Genomic DNA, 16,082 nt, shown 5'->3' with positions numbered 1-16,082 from the left:
TAAAAAGCAAATGTAGACAAATATTTAATAGATTTAAAAACCATCAGTTTTCACCAATAAAAACTCATGTCCATCCATATACAATTACTCTAAATACTAGACGCACTTTATTACTTCAGCAAGATTACACATTTTGCAACGATATGGTAAGATGTGCCTTAGAAGGACAGGGAAAATGCTCTATAGGACAGGTTGGTAAATACATCTACTTGGTCACTGCTGCCTCCTACTGTCAGCACCTGTGGAAAAAATAATGTTTTAATTATGATTGTTGGTAGATCATGCAAACAGAATCAACCTACAGTCAGTACCCACACAATTAATATTAAATCGGTCTTTAATAAACAACACTCAAAGAGACAGTGGACACAGGTGTTGGGCCACCATAACAGCTTTGATGTGCCTAAGTTGTCACAATCCATCAATGATCTGGAACTCTGGAGGGGTGTCACTCCACACTTGTAAAAGATCAACCACGGCTATCAAGATATAAATATTTCATAAAAGAATAAGTGATAATTTGGAATAACTACTGGAATTACAATCACCTATTTAAAGATTGTTACGAAAATGACATGAAAACATGTCTATGCAAACATGACTAGAAAAAATAACACTGCTTTTGCTGCATCAGTGTTATCGAAAAATAAATATCTGAAATAGCTGCATGAGGTGAAGCTGAAGAGTAAGTTAACTCCAGTAATACACAAAATAAACATAACATTACAACTTGTATCTGCACAAAAGGATGCAAATGCAGGTTAGGTGCTCAAGCCAGAGAATGTAACTCCTGTTGTGGATGCATTCTTCTAACAGCGCGCTGAAACACGGCAAGTAAAGCAAAAATAATTCACAACATTCTATAGTGTTCCCATAATGTTATGTATATGAAATATTACATTACAGTATTTTCATCTACTTTGTTGAAGTGAAGCCAGACATCACTATGCCACTTTATAGCCATGTTTCTCTCTCCTTTGGTCTGGACTTCGGACCGCATGTTCTGGCAATGCTAACCAATCAGAGCTCAAGGTGCTGGCCAAAATTCAAAATTAACCAAATAATGCACATACCAATGGAAATTGCAGTTATTTGACTATATGGGTTAAATCAGAGCAAGAATGGTTAAAGTAAGGTTTAATGAAATAGATATTTAATAACATTGCAACAGAATGAAATCAATTACAAGGCAAACATGTTACAAAATGAAGGTTTTAAATCTTACCTACTCTACCATGATTATTAAATCAGAGAGAAAGCAAGAGGTGTGGAAGGAGAAGGAGTAGGACAAGCCAGAGTTGCGGAGAAGTCCTCAGGAGATCAAGAATCCAAAGAACAATGCTTAGAAATTCCCTTTATATCAAACTATTATCTGTAGAACAACAGACCACATCTTGACCCTTACTTATCAAAATATGACTAGCAATGCGACAGTAAGTTACACAATGAGGTACAGTGTTTCCCATACATAGTTTTTTGTTGTTGTGGTGCGCCACAATTAAAAATTGTCTGCCACAAATTGATGAACTTGTATCCATTTTTGTTGTTGTTGACATTTCCAACATTCAAAAACTGCAGGGCTGTACAGAAGCCGATCGATAGTCGAATAGTTGCCCTGGTCCACGCAGCTCTGTAAGGATGGCACGTCTCACCTCATCCAGTTGTGAGTAGTTTTTCCTTCTGTACAACCCTGCTTCTCTCAAACGTGACTTCATAGTGCGTATACTCATCCTGATGTTGTGATTGGTTGACAACATATCAACTATCACGTTGTATGTTATGGAGGATTATAGGGGCCAAAACGAAATACATAAATAATTAAATGGCTAAATACTTGAATAATAAATAATTATATAATAAAATTAATAAAATGAGACACAAAATATAGAAATGTTACATGTAATTGTGTGTATATATATAGATTTAAGTCTTCATTTGTTCACATTTATTTATTTATACTTTCATTTATCCACGGCGTAATTTGCTAGCCTGGTCCTAACCAGACCCTCGTACATTTAATTTGTACAGAGGGTCTGGGATCGCTCCATTGACAAGCGTTAACTTCCTTGAAGGCGGGTACTCTGATGAAGTTTAAAACTATTGGATCTGCCCAGAGACACTCCTGATCTGCCCAGAGCCACTCTGATCTGCCAAAACCACTAGCGTTCACCTTAGCCAACTCCTTCACCACTACTGTAACGGAGCTAGCTGCCGTAGCTGGACAATCAAACTTTTCCCAAACCCCGTGGGGAGGAGGGCCACAATATCATGGCCACCAACAAAACTTAGCAAAGATTGTTCTTGCTCCGGCTTTAACTTTTGGATATTCGGCAGCGACTCCGCCGCCATTACTAAACTACAACTCAAACTAGCGAACAACATAAACGTCATCGTTCTCAGCCACTCCCTCTGTTCGCTGATTGGACCTACAAAAATGTTGTTTCCAAAAACCGACTAATACACCAAAATCCCAGACCTAGTACAGAAGCAAAATCTAAATTGAGCGGAAGTACGTAGGAGGGCAGAGCCAGGCTAGTAATTTGCTGCAGCAAAATAAATATGTCATCACCCTTCACCAAGTCAGGGGGCGGGTTAAAGCCTCTGATTGGTGGTTCAACTTGAATCGACTGCTTTTGACTAATTCAAGATGGCAGCACCTATATTTCAATGAATGAAATATTGCATGCTACAGTGGTCGAAATGTTGTCTGTAGCTGAAGAGATTGAGGCAACTGCCAATTCACTTTTTTTTTTTACATCATATTGAGAGCTTCGCTGAAATTATAGCAATGATATTGGCCCTGACTGACACAGACATCAATGAAAATGTGTTCACGATCCTCGGCGAAATGGTACAGCATAGGAGTGGGCGAATCGATCTAAAGTAGGCTATCGATCGATACCAACGTTGGTATCAGTACTGATTGATACTGCCGTGATGAGATCAATACTTAAGTTTCAATTTCTCTTCTCTACATTCAGTACACAATCCCTTTACATCATAGTGGTTGTGCAAACACCGCTCCTCTAACTTCGCTCAAGCTCACTTTGCCCCTCCCTTGCTAGGCTGTGAGTTGTTGCCGGTGTGCACGTGCAGTAACATGACTCAGCAGCACACTATACTAACAGTATTTTTGACAAAACTCTTTGGCCTGTGTTTTATTATGATCATAATCATGAAGAATTGATTAAAGGAAAAATCACAAAATCATTCAATGACCACGAAAATTTACATTTTCAATTTTCATTCACATTTTCATATTGATGATGACCCCTGACTTTTGAGGGGGGACAACAGATTTATTTTGCTGCAACAAGTTACACTGTGGATAAATGAAAGTATAAATAAATAAATGTGAACACATGAAAACGTAAATCTATATATATACACAAATACATTTATATATTTCGTGTCTCATTTAATTTGTAATGTATACATTTTGTATGTCAATTAGGCATTAAATTATATAATTATTCATTTATTTAAGCTTTGTATTATATAATTATTTATTTGTTCAAGTATTTAACCATTCAATTATTTATGTATTTATTTCGTTTTGGCCCCTATAATCCTCCATAGTATGTATGCCCTGCTTCAAAATAATTCTTAAAAATAGCGAAAGTATCTTAGGGAGTACTCATGTTTTCAAAATAGACGTTTTTCCGTGTTTTTCACCTCTCCTTCCTGTTAAAAGACAGACAGTCTGTCTGTCCAATCAGGAGGGTCCGTCTTCTGCTAGATAGGCCCTACCTTTTCCGGTAGAAGTTAATGCTGTTGTGTTTTATGATTTGCTGTCGTGTTTTCCTATTTGATTGATTTACACTTCAGGGCCACCGTACCTATTGGTTGACCTGGACATTAATTGAACACAGGTATGACTTGCTCATAGACCTTTGATTTTCCTAACCCACCAACCAAGAAGGGATACGCCCAAAAACACAGGATATAAGAGACAATTAATTTTGAGACCGACAGAAAAGTCAACCACGCGAACCAGGGTCGATCGCAGATTACGTGTACGAGGTTTGAGCCAGGTGGGAAACAAATCCGGAGACACCAACGTTTGGTGCAATGCCTGCTAACATCCTCCTAAAGGGAAGTACGACTGCCCGAACACAGTCGGTGCTGCTTCTAATGAGTAGCCTAATTTGATTCTAACAGAAGCATCTGCATGTGTTAAGTTTCTAATTAATTCTAATTTACTCATTCAGGGGTTTTCCTTCCCTTTCTTAGTATCTATCTTTAAAGCAACAAAACCTGAATAACTGATGAGGCCATTACATTTCAAACAGCATCTAGTTCTGTCGTCAGGACACATTAACCATGACTTATACTGAATCATTGCTGAAATGGGCACAAAAACAAGGTGTGGAGGGTCAGTGTCAGGTCAGGGCTGAAAAGGAGAGAGCAGGGTACAGGTAGCTACTTTATCTGGCTCTGTGGTGTCATGTCAATCATGGTTATGTAGTTTTCTATCTCTCAGACGGAAGGTAAACCAAAGATAGTTGGGTGTTACGGTGGATTTGCTTACCCTGTGTTCAGTGCTGTTGCGGTTAAAAGCCAGAGTGTTGAGTGAATGGGGGGTGCAGGGAATCTGGGCTTTCACTTCGCCCCCCAGAAGACAGTGGGACACGCACTGGCCTTCACCCACAGACAGGATCTATGGAGGCATTGTAAAAAAAATGGTTAAGTGCAGACTGAAAAGGGACAAAAAACATCTAATAACAGTTAAGGAGACACAAAATCAAACACCCAGAGTGAAGTCTCACCATGTCCTGGTAGAAGGTTGCTTGTCGCTGACAGCCTGCTAGGGGGAAGACAGAGGTGGGGGACATGGATCGAAGGTGCCAGAGAGAAAGGGATGGCCCTCCTCCACAGAGCTGATAAGGAAGGAGAGCAGCACAATAAGGAAGTGGTTGTTTAAATGTATGACTCCCTATACCAACAGGTTACTACAAATGTGATACCTGAAACTGAAGAGTGACTTGATATTTCGATTTTGGAAATTAAATATGCCACTGATCAACTGGGTCAAGTGCTTTAAAACATTCTTAATCTCTTTCATAAGACCTGCAGCGCATAAAAACTGAACAAATTGTAACAATTACTGAGGCTGAGTGCTCAGCCAATCTTTAAAATAAAAGTCTGCACAGGTACTGGGAAAAAAAAATGAAACAAAGATAAATGGTAGTTGTTGGACATCTTACCATCCAGTCAGAGTCTGTAGCAAGGCAGGAGATCCACTTGCCATACTGGGGGCGGGCACAGGTCTAGCTCAACATGAGGAAAACAAAGATTTGGGGGGTCGGAGGGCGAGGGTTATTCTGTAGCCCATTTCCTGTCTTTTGTACTGCTATCCAGAATAATATAATAGTTCAAGAGTTGTACACCCGGAATAATATAATTATTAATATAATAGGGATAAGATATGGCTGTGCAATATAACAAAAATCATATCCTGATATAGTAATGATACATATCACAATATAGCACAATTTCTGTCAATTCAATGATTTTTCTCAAATATAAAACGACCACATGGTCTACTCAACAAATAAAAGTAACTTACTCATATTCGATTTTTTTCTCCTTTATTAAGGCTCGAAATTGAGACCAGTCGCATTTGATCCTGAAATGTATTCTGTGCAACCTCAAAATATAATTGGGAGCATTTGTGCGAGTGCAAATAATTGTTGTGGTGTGACCTGTTTTCATTTCTCTACAAAATGCTCGCTAATTACTGCACAATGTGTGCCTGCTGTGAGCTGATACAGTGACCGGTCCACCGTTCTTATCCAACATTACATAACCTTAAACGAAAACATAAACTTCATCTTTACTTTCTTAACTTTAATGCAGATTTGAGATTTGTTCATATCAGCTGTCAATCACTCCCTTTCTTTCACTGCTCTTCGTTGTCAAGTGACAGGGAGCTAACCAGCACATAAAATATAAAGAGCTGAAGAGAGACTACAGAGATTTCTTTTGTAAGCCGTCTACAGTTACATATAATGTAACTCCTAGAGTTGATGATGGCGATCATGTGGCGAACTTTCCCACCAGCGTAAAAACATGTTTTTTGTGCGCTCTTTTTCCGCTCGCAAACCCAGTGCTTGCGCTGTGGCACCGCTGTCCAAATGACGACAAATATTGCCACAGCAAAGGGGATTTGCGGCACAGCGGTATAAACTATAAAGCATAATATGAAACGATGGATGCTTTTCTATTGTCACATCGCCCAGCCCTGTCGATCGATGCACCCATCAATCGATATATATCGTTGAAATTATGCCGTATTTATGTTTCCAGCACGTTGCCCCCACTTCTTGACTTTATTTCTTACCTCATATTTGTAAACTTCAATACAGTGCACGGATTGTCCGGTCCGACTGTCTAAAAATCAGATGCAGTAATCTCAGATACAACACTATTTATATTGAATATACATGGATTATCCTAAATTATTGAAAACTGGTGTGTGAAGGTGCATGCATCTGTCCCTCACCCCATATCCTCACAGAGCCGTCCTCTCCGCCTGAGAGAATCTCTCCTTCCCTCTCTCTCACATTCAAACAGTGGATGTAGTCTGTGTGGCCCTGAAGAGCTAACTATTGAGAGAAATAAAAATACATAATAAAAGTGATATGAGAAGGTAAAAGGAGGAGAAAATATTACGTTTCAGATTTAAATAATTAAGTACAAGGATTCTTTGAATGTTTTCCTGAACCTTGAAGACTCCATGCTCCATATCCATTACGTGGATGTTATTGTCCCCTCCACCAACTACAAGACTGTTATCCTGAGGTATGGAGAAAGGTAGAAAGCAGTAATAGAAAATGTCTCAATTCAAGTCAACTGAACATTGGCTATCTGCTCTAATTCTCTGAAAAAGTAAATCAACCCCGTATTCATTTATTTTAATGTACTCACTTTAGGATTGATGATCATGGAGTTAATCTCTGGAATCTCCAAGCTGGATCTGGTGGCAGGAATAAACAGAATATGAAGTTTGCTTAAACAGCCGCAACAAAATTCATGTGGGCACGCATATACGCATAAATGACTAAAATGACTAAATATACACATCAGTGAACACATTCAATAGTCCTAGGACATTACTTAATGATATTCTTAAATGTATATTAAGTTTCTCTGTGATTTGTCTCACAATTGGTTCTCGGAACTGACCCATTGGTTTTATTAGGTGACATAAACCCAGTACCGATCTTGGTCTGTACAGTTAATGTGTATATAAGTTCTTAACATGTGTTGAATCAGGTGTGTTGGAGCAGGGAAACATCTAAAACATGCAGGACAGGGGTGCCCTGGGGACCCCTGCCTCGGGCTCGGCTGGTAATACTCAGGATTTGCAAGCTAGCTAAACTTATACTATATCAAAAATATTTTTTTCGACATAAAAATGGATTTTGCCAGTAAATGAGTGACTTGGCTTTATTTCTGGACATACTATCCACAACCAAAGTGTGTTACACATCGCCTCTACTAGTGCATTGCTTGGTATTGTAGCGACAATGCTCTTGGTACCCAGAATGCCCCGCGGCAAGCTGAAAAGCTACGAAGTTAAGGGCATTAGCTTAGTTAGATAAGCATTGTTCGGAGTTCTATTGTTGTGTTCGTTCTGTTTTGATATGTGTAATGCTATGGTTTGTAGTTTAGATAATTTGAGTGTTCACCCTGATTGTGAATGTTGTTTAGTTAGATGGCTATCCAAGCTGTGCAATGTGAAAGTGTTACTGGGTAAATAAACAGTCGTGAGCATTATTCCTCTCAACGCTAGCCAGCGCACCGGTATCATTGTTCCCGTATCAAGTGCGGCCTATATTCCAGTGCAGCTTATACTCCGATTTACAAACACAAAGCTCCCATTCTGGTGGGATGCGGCTTATAGAAAATACAGCGTATTTTCCGTAAAATACGGTAATCCCAGATTCTTACAATCTTAGCTCCTTCTGGAGGCACTATGTAAAAATGGCCTTCAAGAGGTAGCTTTTTCTTTTTTGGGGGGGGTCAAGTTTGGTTTAGGTGACACGTATGTTAGGTAAATTATTTTAGCTGTTATGTATGTGTCTGTATCTGTTTATATGGGCCAGGTGCCTGATTTAAATAAATAAATAAAATTGGCCCTGGGGGGTGTTCAATCAACGTCGCTAACGCAAGTCGCGCTAACACGAATAAGTCTCACTTGGGTAAACGTCAACTTAGACTTAAGCCTCAAGCCGTTCCACTAACAGGCATCGCTAATTCAAGCTAGACCTCAATAAGCTTAGACTGTGCAGCCCAGATCAGGCGATCGTCGAAAAGAGGAGTTATGTCGCAAAAAGCAAAGCTTAAACCAGCAGAGTGGTGTTGTTTCAGCAGCGTAAAGCGTTTTAGTTTTTTTGGAGTTGTCCCCAAAAAGGGCAATGTTGCCGCAATTAACATGGCAAGGGAGACAACTTGTCAAACAATTACAACTGTTAAAATGCGTAAATTGTAGACCTACCAAATCTACTTAACATATATATATGTATGTAGGCCTACTGATAATTAGTGTAATTTGATGAGCTGTCTGAAACCGTTCTGACAGTAGGCTATAGCCTATGGCTGATATTCTCAACAGGAGATTGAGAATAATAGCCCAAAAAAGAATGTGGCAGCAATTGAAAATTGTAGGATAAAATTCAAAACACTGAAGAAGGCCATGGTTAATTGCACTTGATGTGGGCTAATAATGTTTTTGTCTTCACATCTTGAACAAAATTAATAAATTACTTCAAAATAACTTTGCCACACGCATTTATTAACTGATAGGCTATATGCTGAGCTTTAAGATAAAAGGGAAAGATAACCATGACTAAAATGGGGATTCACTGAAATACATTTACATTTAGAAATTTAGCAGACGCTGTTATCCAGAGCGACTTACAGTAAGTACAGGGACATTCCCCCGAGGCAAGTACGGTGAAGTGCCTTGCCCAAGGACACAACGTCATTTGGCACGGCCGGGAATTGAACCAACAACCTTCTGATTACTAGCCTGATTCGCTAACCGCTCAGCCACCTGACTCCCCAGAAATAACTAGTATTGCACAGATCCAGCACCGACTTCAGATCAGAAGGTGACCAAAACTGTAGCACACTTTGCTTGGCAGAACAGCCATTTACAATTGCTCAGCATGACTAAGAATATATAATTATTATATTACACGTGCATATTTAATCCAAACCCAATTATTACTATTCTGGCTGACAGTGTATGGACAGCTGTCCCATATTTCCATATTTCCAATTAACATAGTCTGCCTCCACAGATCCAGAGGGGGCTTGGACAGTGACAGACTGTGGCTGTGCCAAGGGTTGTCACAGCCTCACTTTGGGAAAGCATGCCCTAGTGGGAACATTAGGGGAGACTGTTGGGCACAGCATCTAATCGTCTTCTTTGGAAAGGGCAACATTTGGGACACTGTCATGTAGGGGCAGCATAAAGGGAACTTCATAACAGCACCCTTTTCCATTGGAAGTAAGGGCATGGGAACAGTCCAATTCAGACCATTGTAAGGGCACCTTATAGGGTACTGCATCACATTTTCTCTACTATAAAGGAACTCATGAAGACATGTTTTTACATTTATAGAAGGCACACTGTCATTTATTGCATGGGGCATCCTGTGCACTCAAGCATATTTCACAATGTTATTGGCAGACAGTAGGGCACTTGGTCTCATTTTTGCCACTCTAGAGGGCATTTTAGAAACACTTTTTCAACCATGGGGGCACCAGGCAGTCACCCCCTGAGTCTTCCAGTGGGCCTGGATACACCCATGGGGACAGTATATTGCACCTATAATATTGGGGAAGCCAGAAGGAGAGGTAATATAGAGGCTTGTCAACATATAGGCTACTTTAAACAATGAAAATACTTTATACAATTAAATAAAAAGTCTTCTTGATTCTTTGTGTTTCAAGATTACCTGAAAAACTGATGATAATATTCAGGTACTCCTTTGGAGCAAGGTATACCCTTCATATTTCCTGGCATAGTTGCCCGTTCAAGAATGTCCCACATGCAAAGACACACAGAGATTCAGACAGACTGAACAGTGTCAAGGCTTGGCTACAGTGAGTTTGCTTCCTTGTGTGTGATTGCAAACTACATAGTCTAGGCCTACCTACATAGACTGCAGTCTACTACTCTCCTTTCTATTACTTTCTACAAAGGATGGTAGGCTGCTCCTTATGTGTTCATTGCCATCCTTAACAGTGCGTGTCCACTGCAGCGACGCGAATCGCTTGCCATCGCTCGCCTTCCCACAGTTCACCACGCTCGGGGGCGTTTCAAACAGAATAATGTAGAATGTAGTTCTCTAAAGTCACTGTTGTAGTTGTCATGGCAAAGTGTGCAGACTTGGGTTTACGTACTCGCAACATCGATCAAAATACAACTTGTATACAAAATACAAAACTGTTTAATAGACATACACGTTGACATGTGTAAAAAACATTTTATTATATTACTCAAAGTCTCTGCTAATCTGTCGATACGATAGGGAGTTCCAGCCGGGCTAACTAGCTAGTTACCACAGAACGAAGTTAAGTAATGTGACTAGACTGAAAGTACAAGCACCAACAACTTCGGCAACCTTGCGCCATGCACAGTTTTTTATTAACATCTCTGTACGAATACAGCAATGTATCGTACAGGACTGGGTAAGCAGCCACACAAACGATTAGTTTCTCCTCCACCTTGAAACCTAGAAAGCTAGAAATGTTCACCATGGTTGCTACGTTACGAGAAACAAGAAAACACTCCGATTGGCCATCGCTAGCGAAAATCGCTCCTCATTTGCATAAAGTTGAGAAAATCTCAACTCGGTCGCGTCGCTACCCACAATGCACCACGCAAGCGATTCGCCTGGCTCCATTGAAAATGAATGAAAAACATGTTGTCGCTCGCATCGCGTCGCTGCAGTGGACACGCACTGTAAGAGTTGCTAATGTGTTATTTCATATATATTAATGTATTTATTTTTTTAAGAATGACAATTAAATCTATGTAGATAAACTATGCTGGGCCTGCTGAACCTATAGTTCTTCCACAGATACTGGTCAGGGAAGCATTACTTCTATCTCTGAAGACCCTTGGGGCTGGTGGGATAAACGCTCTTTGTATTATCTGAGCACCTTCATCCACCACAGGGTTGTCAAAGAACGGATACGCCATAATTGATTGTAACTTATCTAGACGCTCTGCTTAGTTTCTAAGGCCTTATTTTATGTCAATTAACCAATGGCTTTTGAAAACAGTTAAAGTGACATTATTTCTTAACTTGTTTATTTAAATTAATATATTTTTTGGAGATGAAGTAAACATGTAAATCATTCATGTCTGCACTTCAAAAAGTCTGAATTTACGTTTCCGAACAATGACTAAAGTGCTTTGCGCGCAGGAATTTACTCGACGGAACTGTCTTTTGAGATTCTGTTTCCGCCTGTTTGAAATTATTTGCAACACATTTTAGTTTAGCTTGACTTTTAGCCTGACACGGATCAGGCTAGTTCTGAAGTATAAGTTACCTTGGTTACGTAGCTAGAACTAAAATGAGCCACCTTAATGGAACGGAACTCTCGCTAAATTAAGTGAGACTTGGCGAAATAAGTCTTGCTTTTCCTTAACCGACGTTGATGGAACACCCCCCAGGTCTGTGCAGTGGAGGTATAATCCCAGTATTGACCCTGGTCTGTACAGTGGAGGTATAATCTCAGTATTGACCCTGGTGTATACAGTGCAGGGCTCGACAATAACGATGGCCTGGGGCCAGTAAAAAGTAAAGTTGGAACAGTTAAACTAGCAACTCACTGTCCGGATGGGGCCACTGCAAAGCATTGGGGGAAAAAAATCGCATTGTAAAACTTAACATCCTGCATACATTTTGCTATCTGCTAAATGCATAAATAAGAGGGATGGGAATATTTTGGTAACTCACGATTCGATTCATGGGGTCACGATTCGATAAAAGATCGATTCACGATTTTTCCAAGATTAAAAAAATGAATTACAAAAAATACCACAAAAGAAATTAATATATATATACACAAAAATAAAAAATAAACCATTTTTAAAATTTGTGAATCGATGTGAATCGCTAGAAGACTGAATTGCGATTCGAATGTGAATCGATTTTTTCCCCCACCCCTAATAAATAACTTTGCAGCTTGTGGCGCGCACCATTGGCCAATCAAGAGTTGAGTAGTGAGTGACGAGTGGTTGTCAAATTCTATTTCTCTAATCTCAATACATTTTGTTAACAACTGGTGCGAGACTGGCGCGAGACACTGAAGAGAGATGGCAGCAAAGGAGAGCTACGAGCTCAAAAGGAAGCAACTTTTTGTCAACAGCTGCATGTGAATGAGGATTCAGAGCCATGAAGAGAATTAAAACTGATTGGAGGATCAGCCTCTCTGTAGAAATGCTATGGAATCTTTTATATATTAGCATTGAGGGGCCAGAGGTTTCACAGTTTCAGCCAGATAGAGTTGTGCAGAGATGGCTGTCAGAAGAGAGAGCACGTCATGTTTGAGGTTAAAAGTAAATTGTTTTGCTGACTTATTTTTATTATCCCTTTTATTTTTATCACTACAAATGTGATTTCATTTTTGTTCTTTTTATATCCAGGATGTGTTTAATAAATGGTTAAACATGTTAACAGAATAACATAACTTTTAAGTCTTTGGTTTTGTTGTAACAATGATAAATTACTACTTTTGGAGGGGGGGCCAGTAAAAATGGTCTTGGGGAAAGTAAGTTTCAAACCCACTGGGGCCAGTGTCAAAAAATGTTAATGTCCCAGTATTGACCCTGGTCTGTATGTAACGGGGGTGTAACAGACGTGGTCTTGCTCCGTCAGAAGTCTTTATGGACCATTTGTTCATCCCTGCCTGGTCTCGAACACGCCACCTCTGACTGCCAAGCACAACCACTACCAGCTACGCCAAAGAAAAGCTAGCTATTCATTGACGCGGGTGGCCTGTTACATTTACATTTAGTCATTTAGCAGACGCTCTTATTCAGAGCGACTTACAGTAAGTACAGGGACATTCCCCCGAGGCAAGTAGGGTGAAGTGCCTTGCCCAAGGACACAACATCATTATGCACGGCCAGGAATCGAACCGGCAACCTTTTGAGTAATAGGCCGATTCCCTAACCGCCCCGCCATCTGACCCCCCTGAGGAGTGAGTTTCACCGATTCACACCGGTTACATGTACAATGATCTAAATCAGATACAAATCTTAACAATACAATGGAATGTACGGCACAGACATACCATTTAATAGTGAAGGAAATAGGAACAACAAATATACTGGCAGATATGGTCAGAATTAATATAAGACATCTTACTTGTAGTTTGGCCTTCTTGTCCAAGAAGCCTTGGTATTCTTGAGGGGGAAAAAGTGGCACTTACAATACTGTGTATTTTGTATATTACTTCCTCACAGAATAAAATGCAATAGGATAGAACCCAACTCCCCTCTTCCCAGTATATATATATATACACACATATTATATATATATATATATGTATATACATATGTATATACATATATATATAATATGTGTGTGTATATGTATATATATATATATATATATATATATATTAGGGGGTATACCGGTATGAACGTGAATACGGTATGGCGTTGTGCCATGATATGGATTTTGCCATATCATGGATATCACGGTATATTAATACATTTATAATAAGTGTTTCTGTTTGGTATAAAATATCAGTCAAGTGATACAGCCTAGAGGGCTAGTTCAAATTTGTAGTCTATCTTAAAAAAAATAAAAACATTTAAGCATAGATGCTGCACGCATTGTGCCAGCCAATGAAAGTCAACAAACAAGCTAGCGCACCTCCAGAGGAAGCAAACATTCATTGGAGTAAACTGCTTTTGTTGGCAAGTTTAAGCAAGCGTTATGCATGTGCGCGAATATGAACAATCTACCAGAATGCGTTTAACAAATCCAATGCCAGGTTGGTTAGAATTGTGAAATGTTTATTGTAGGCCAACAGAATCGAGTATTCAGCCATGTAATAATTGTTTATAGCTAACTCACTACAAATGTTTAAGTGTTCTTGCGATTCCATAAATGTTGGCTACTGTTTAACGCTAGAGTCGCTTTTCTGTGGCAAAGCACTGCAAAAGTTGGAAAATTCAACTCACGCGACACACTGGAGTTACCCAAATCCGTCCGAGTGCGGTAGATTAGCCGCTGCGGTGCGGATTGCATTGTCATGACATTTAAAAAAAAACTAATATATTGTGATATATACCGTTACCGTCAGTGCTTAGGAATTATACCGTGATAAACATTTTAGGCCATACCGCCCAGCCCTAATTTATATGAACACCATCTTGGCCCTTACCCTCTTGATAAGCTCCACCCAGCTCCAGGCACTGATCTCTCCATTGCCTGTGCTGAGCAGGTGAGAGTCAGTGGAGATGAGAGAGAAAACCGGTCCATCGTGAGCTGGGAAAACAGGAGATTAGGTTAAATCAAAATACAATTTTAGATGTGTACACATTTGTGAGATTGATCATTTAAATGAAAATGAGCCCTGTATTACATTTTCCATGTAGTGTATTTGATGGTGCCTTGATGGATTATTGTGAATTAAATGCAATACAAGAGTGGTTCCTGAAACATTTGCATTACATAGAAATTAAGAAGTGCAGAGAAAGGCATGAGATCTTAAACTGATGACAAGTTACTGGCGTATGAAAAGACTGAGGAAAAACTTCCTTACAATTCACACATCAGTTTGCGTTAAGGTTCTGCCGTCCCCTGAATGACTAACCTGTAAAAGTAAGGATGGCTTTCTTGCTCTGCTCCGTTGCATCCGAGCTTAGAGCCGATGAGAGACTGTTGGATAGATTGAGAGAGTAAGTATGCACCTAGACACAACGAAGATGTTCCCCTTAAACGTATTTAACTTAATTTTCATCCACCGTCTCACCTGAACACTGCTATCTCCCCATAATTGTTGCCCGCAGCAAGAAAGCGACCACAGGGAGAATAACTCTGGGAGAACACGGACATGTGGAGATGCTATAGTTGAAATAAATAACAGAGGGATAATACGGAAGTGGAATTGCATTACTGCCAAATGTTCATATGCAGGTTGGCAACTATACGAATAAATAGCCTCCTATAGGCCTAACTGATAAACTAGGGTGACCAGATTTGAGTTTGTGAAAAAGAGGACACTTCATCGCGTCGGCGGTGGCATCTACAAATGTCACAAATGAATTGACAATGCTTCCGAAGCATCACGGCCGAGGCGAACCATGTTTGTTTTTTTTAAGCTTGTCCGTGAACATACATTTACGTTTCGGCATGGCTGCTATGTCATGTGCTGTTGTAAACAATGCAACTTGTGGAGGCAGCAAGGTGCTCAGTGTTGCCAGAAATGGCAAAGTATCGTATCAAAGGCTCAAAATGATCGTTTTTGGAGGACAATTATTGTGCATCTGGCAACACTGAAGAAGGTGGAACGTAAGGGAGATAGCCTTTCCAAAACTTGTAAGGGCGTAATAAGTTTGTGAAAGACCCAGAGAAACGCATATCCGACGAGGCAAAATCCCGGACGATTTTGGAATCCCTGCCGGCCGCATTTTTAGGTCTCTAAAAGAGGACATGTCCTGGTTAAAGTACGTCTGGTCACCCTAGATACACAGACTAAACATGCTACATTTATTGGCTAGCTATCTAGCAAATTGTTGTAAGTAACCTAGCGTATCAATGGGGCGAGCAGGCCAGAATGCCACTGCCCGCTCTCTTCGTCTGTTTAAGAAACAGGAAATTGCCTAGAGCCGATTTAAAAGGAAAACGTATAAACAGGACACGTTTACCTCAACAGGACCCATTTTGCATGCAACTCAGCGCGTTTTGTCCCTCCACAGTAAAACTAGAGAGCATCAGAATGTCTAATATCCGTAGACGGGCTCTGCAAGCATGTATATTTCAAATTCAGTCGACGAAATATGACGTCACTATACGTTACAAAGGAACCCTGGGAGATCA

The 16,082-nt window shown here is 39.9% G+C and overlaps 1 protein-coding gene across 1 annotated transcript; it reads right to left on the bottom strand.

The window, feature by feature from the left end:
- Positions 1-7: 7 nt before the first annotated feature.
- thoc6 (THO complex 6) lies at positions 8-16,032 on the bottom strand. The gene is made up of 13 exons (XM_062479794.1): positions 15,911-16,032; positions 15,016-15,107; positions 14,857-14,921; positions 14,425-14,528; positions 13,398-13,435; positions 6,931-6,979; positions 6,728-6,799; positions 6,506-6,608; positions 6,344-6,393; positions 5,208-5,270; positions 4,770-4,880; positions 4,532-4,660; positions 8-239 (listed from the first exon to the last, which is right to left on the bottom strand). The coding sequence occupies exons 1-13, from the start codon at positions 15,923-15,925 to the stop codon at positions 159-161; spliced, it is 972 nt and encodes a 323-aa protein (XP_062335778.1). The 5' UTR covers positions 15,926-16,032; the 3' UTR covers positions 8-158.
- Positions 16,033-16,082: the final 50 nt, after the last annotated feature.

The sequence above is a fragment of the Osmerus eperlanus genome, chromosome 2, assembly GCF_963692335.1.
Source record: "Osmerus eperlanus chromosome 2, fOsmEpe2.1, whole genome shotgun sequence".
Lineage (NCBI taxonomy): Eukaryota > Metazoa > Chordata > Actinopteri > Osmeriformes > Osmeridae > Osmerus > Osmerus eperlanus.
This window is presented reverse-complemented; position numbering and strand designations above follow the sequence as displayed.

What these genes read in the sequence shown, in the direction of transcription:
- thoc6 (XM_062479794.1), bottom strand. An exon ending in AGCCATCCTTACTTTTACAG is followed by an intron (nt 14,529 to 14,856) that starts GTTAGTCATTCA and finishes CTGTTTTCCCAG; the next exon opens with CTCACGATGGACCGGTTTTC. An exon ending in ACAAGAAGGCCAAACTACAA is followed by an intron (nt 6,980 to 13,397) that starts GTAAGATGTCTT and finishes TCCTGCCACCAG; the next exon opens with ATCCAGCTTGGAGATTCCAG.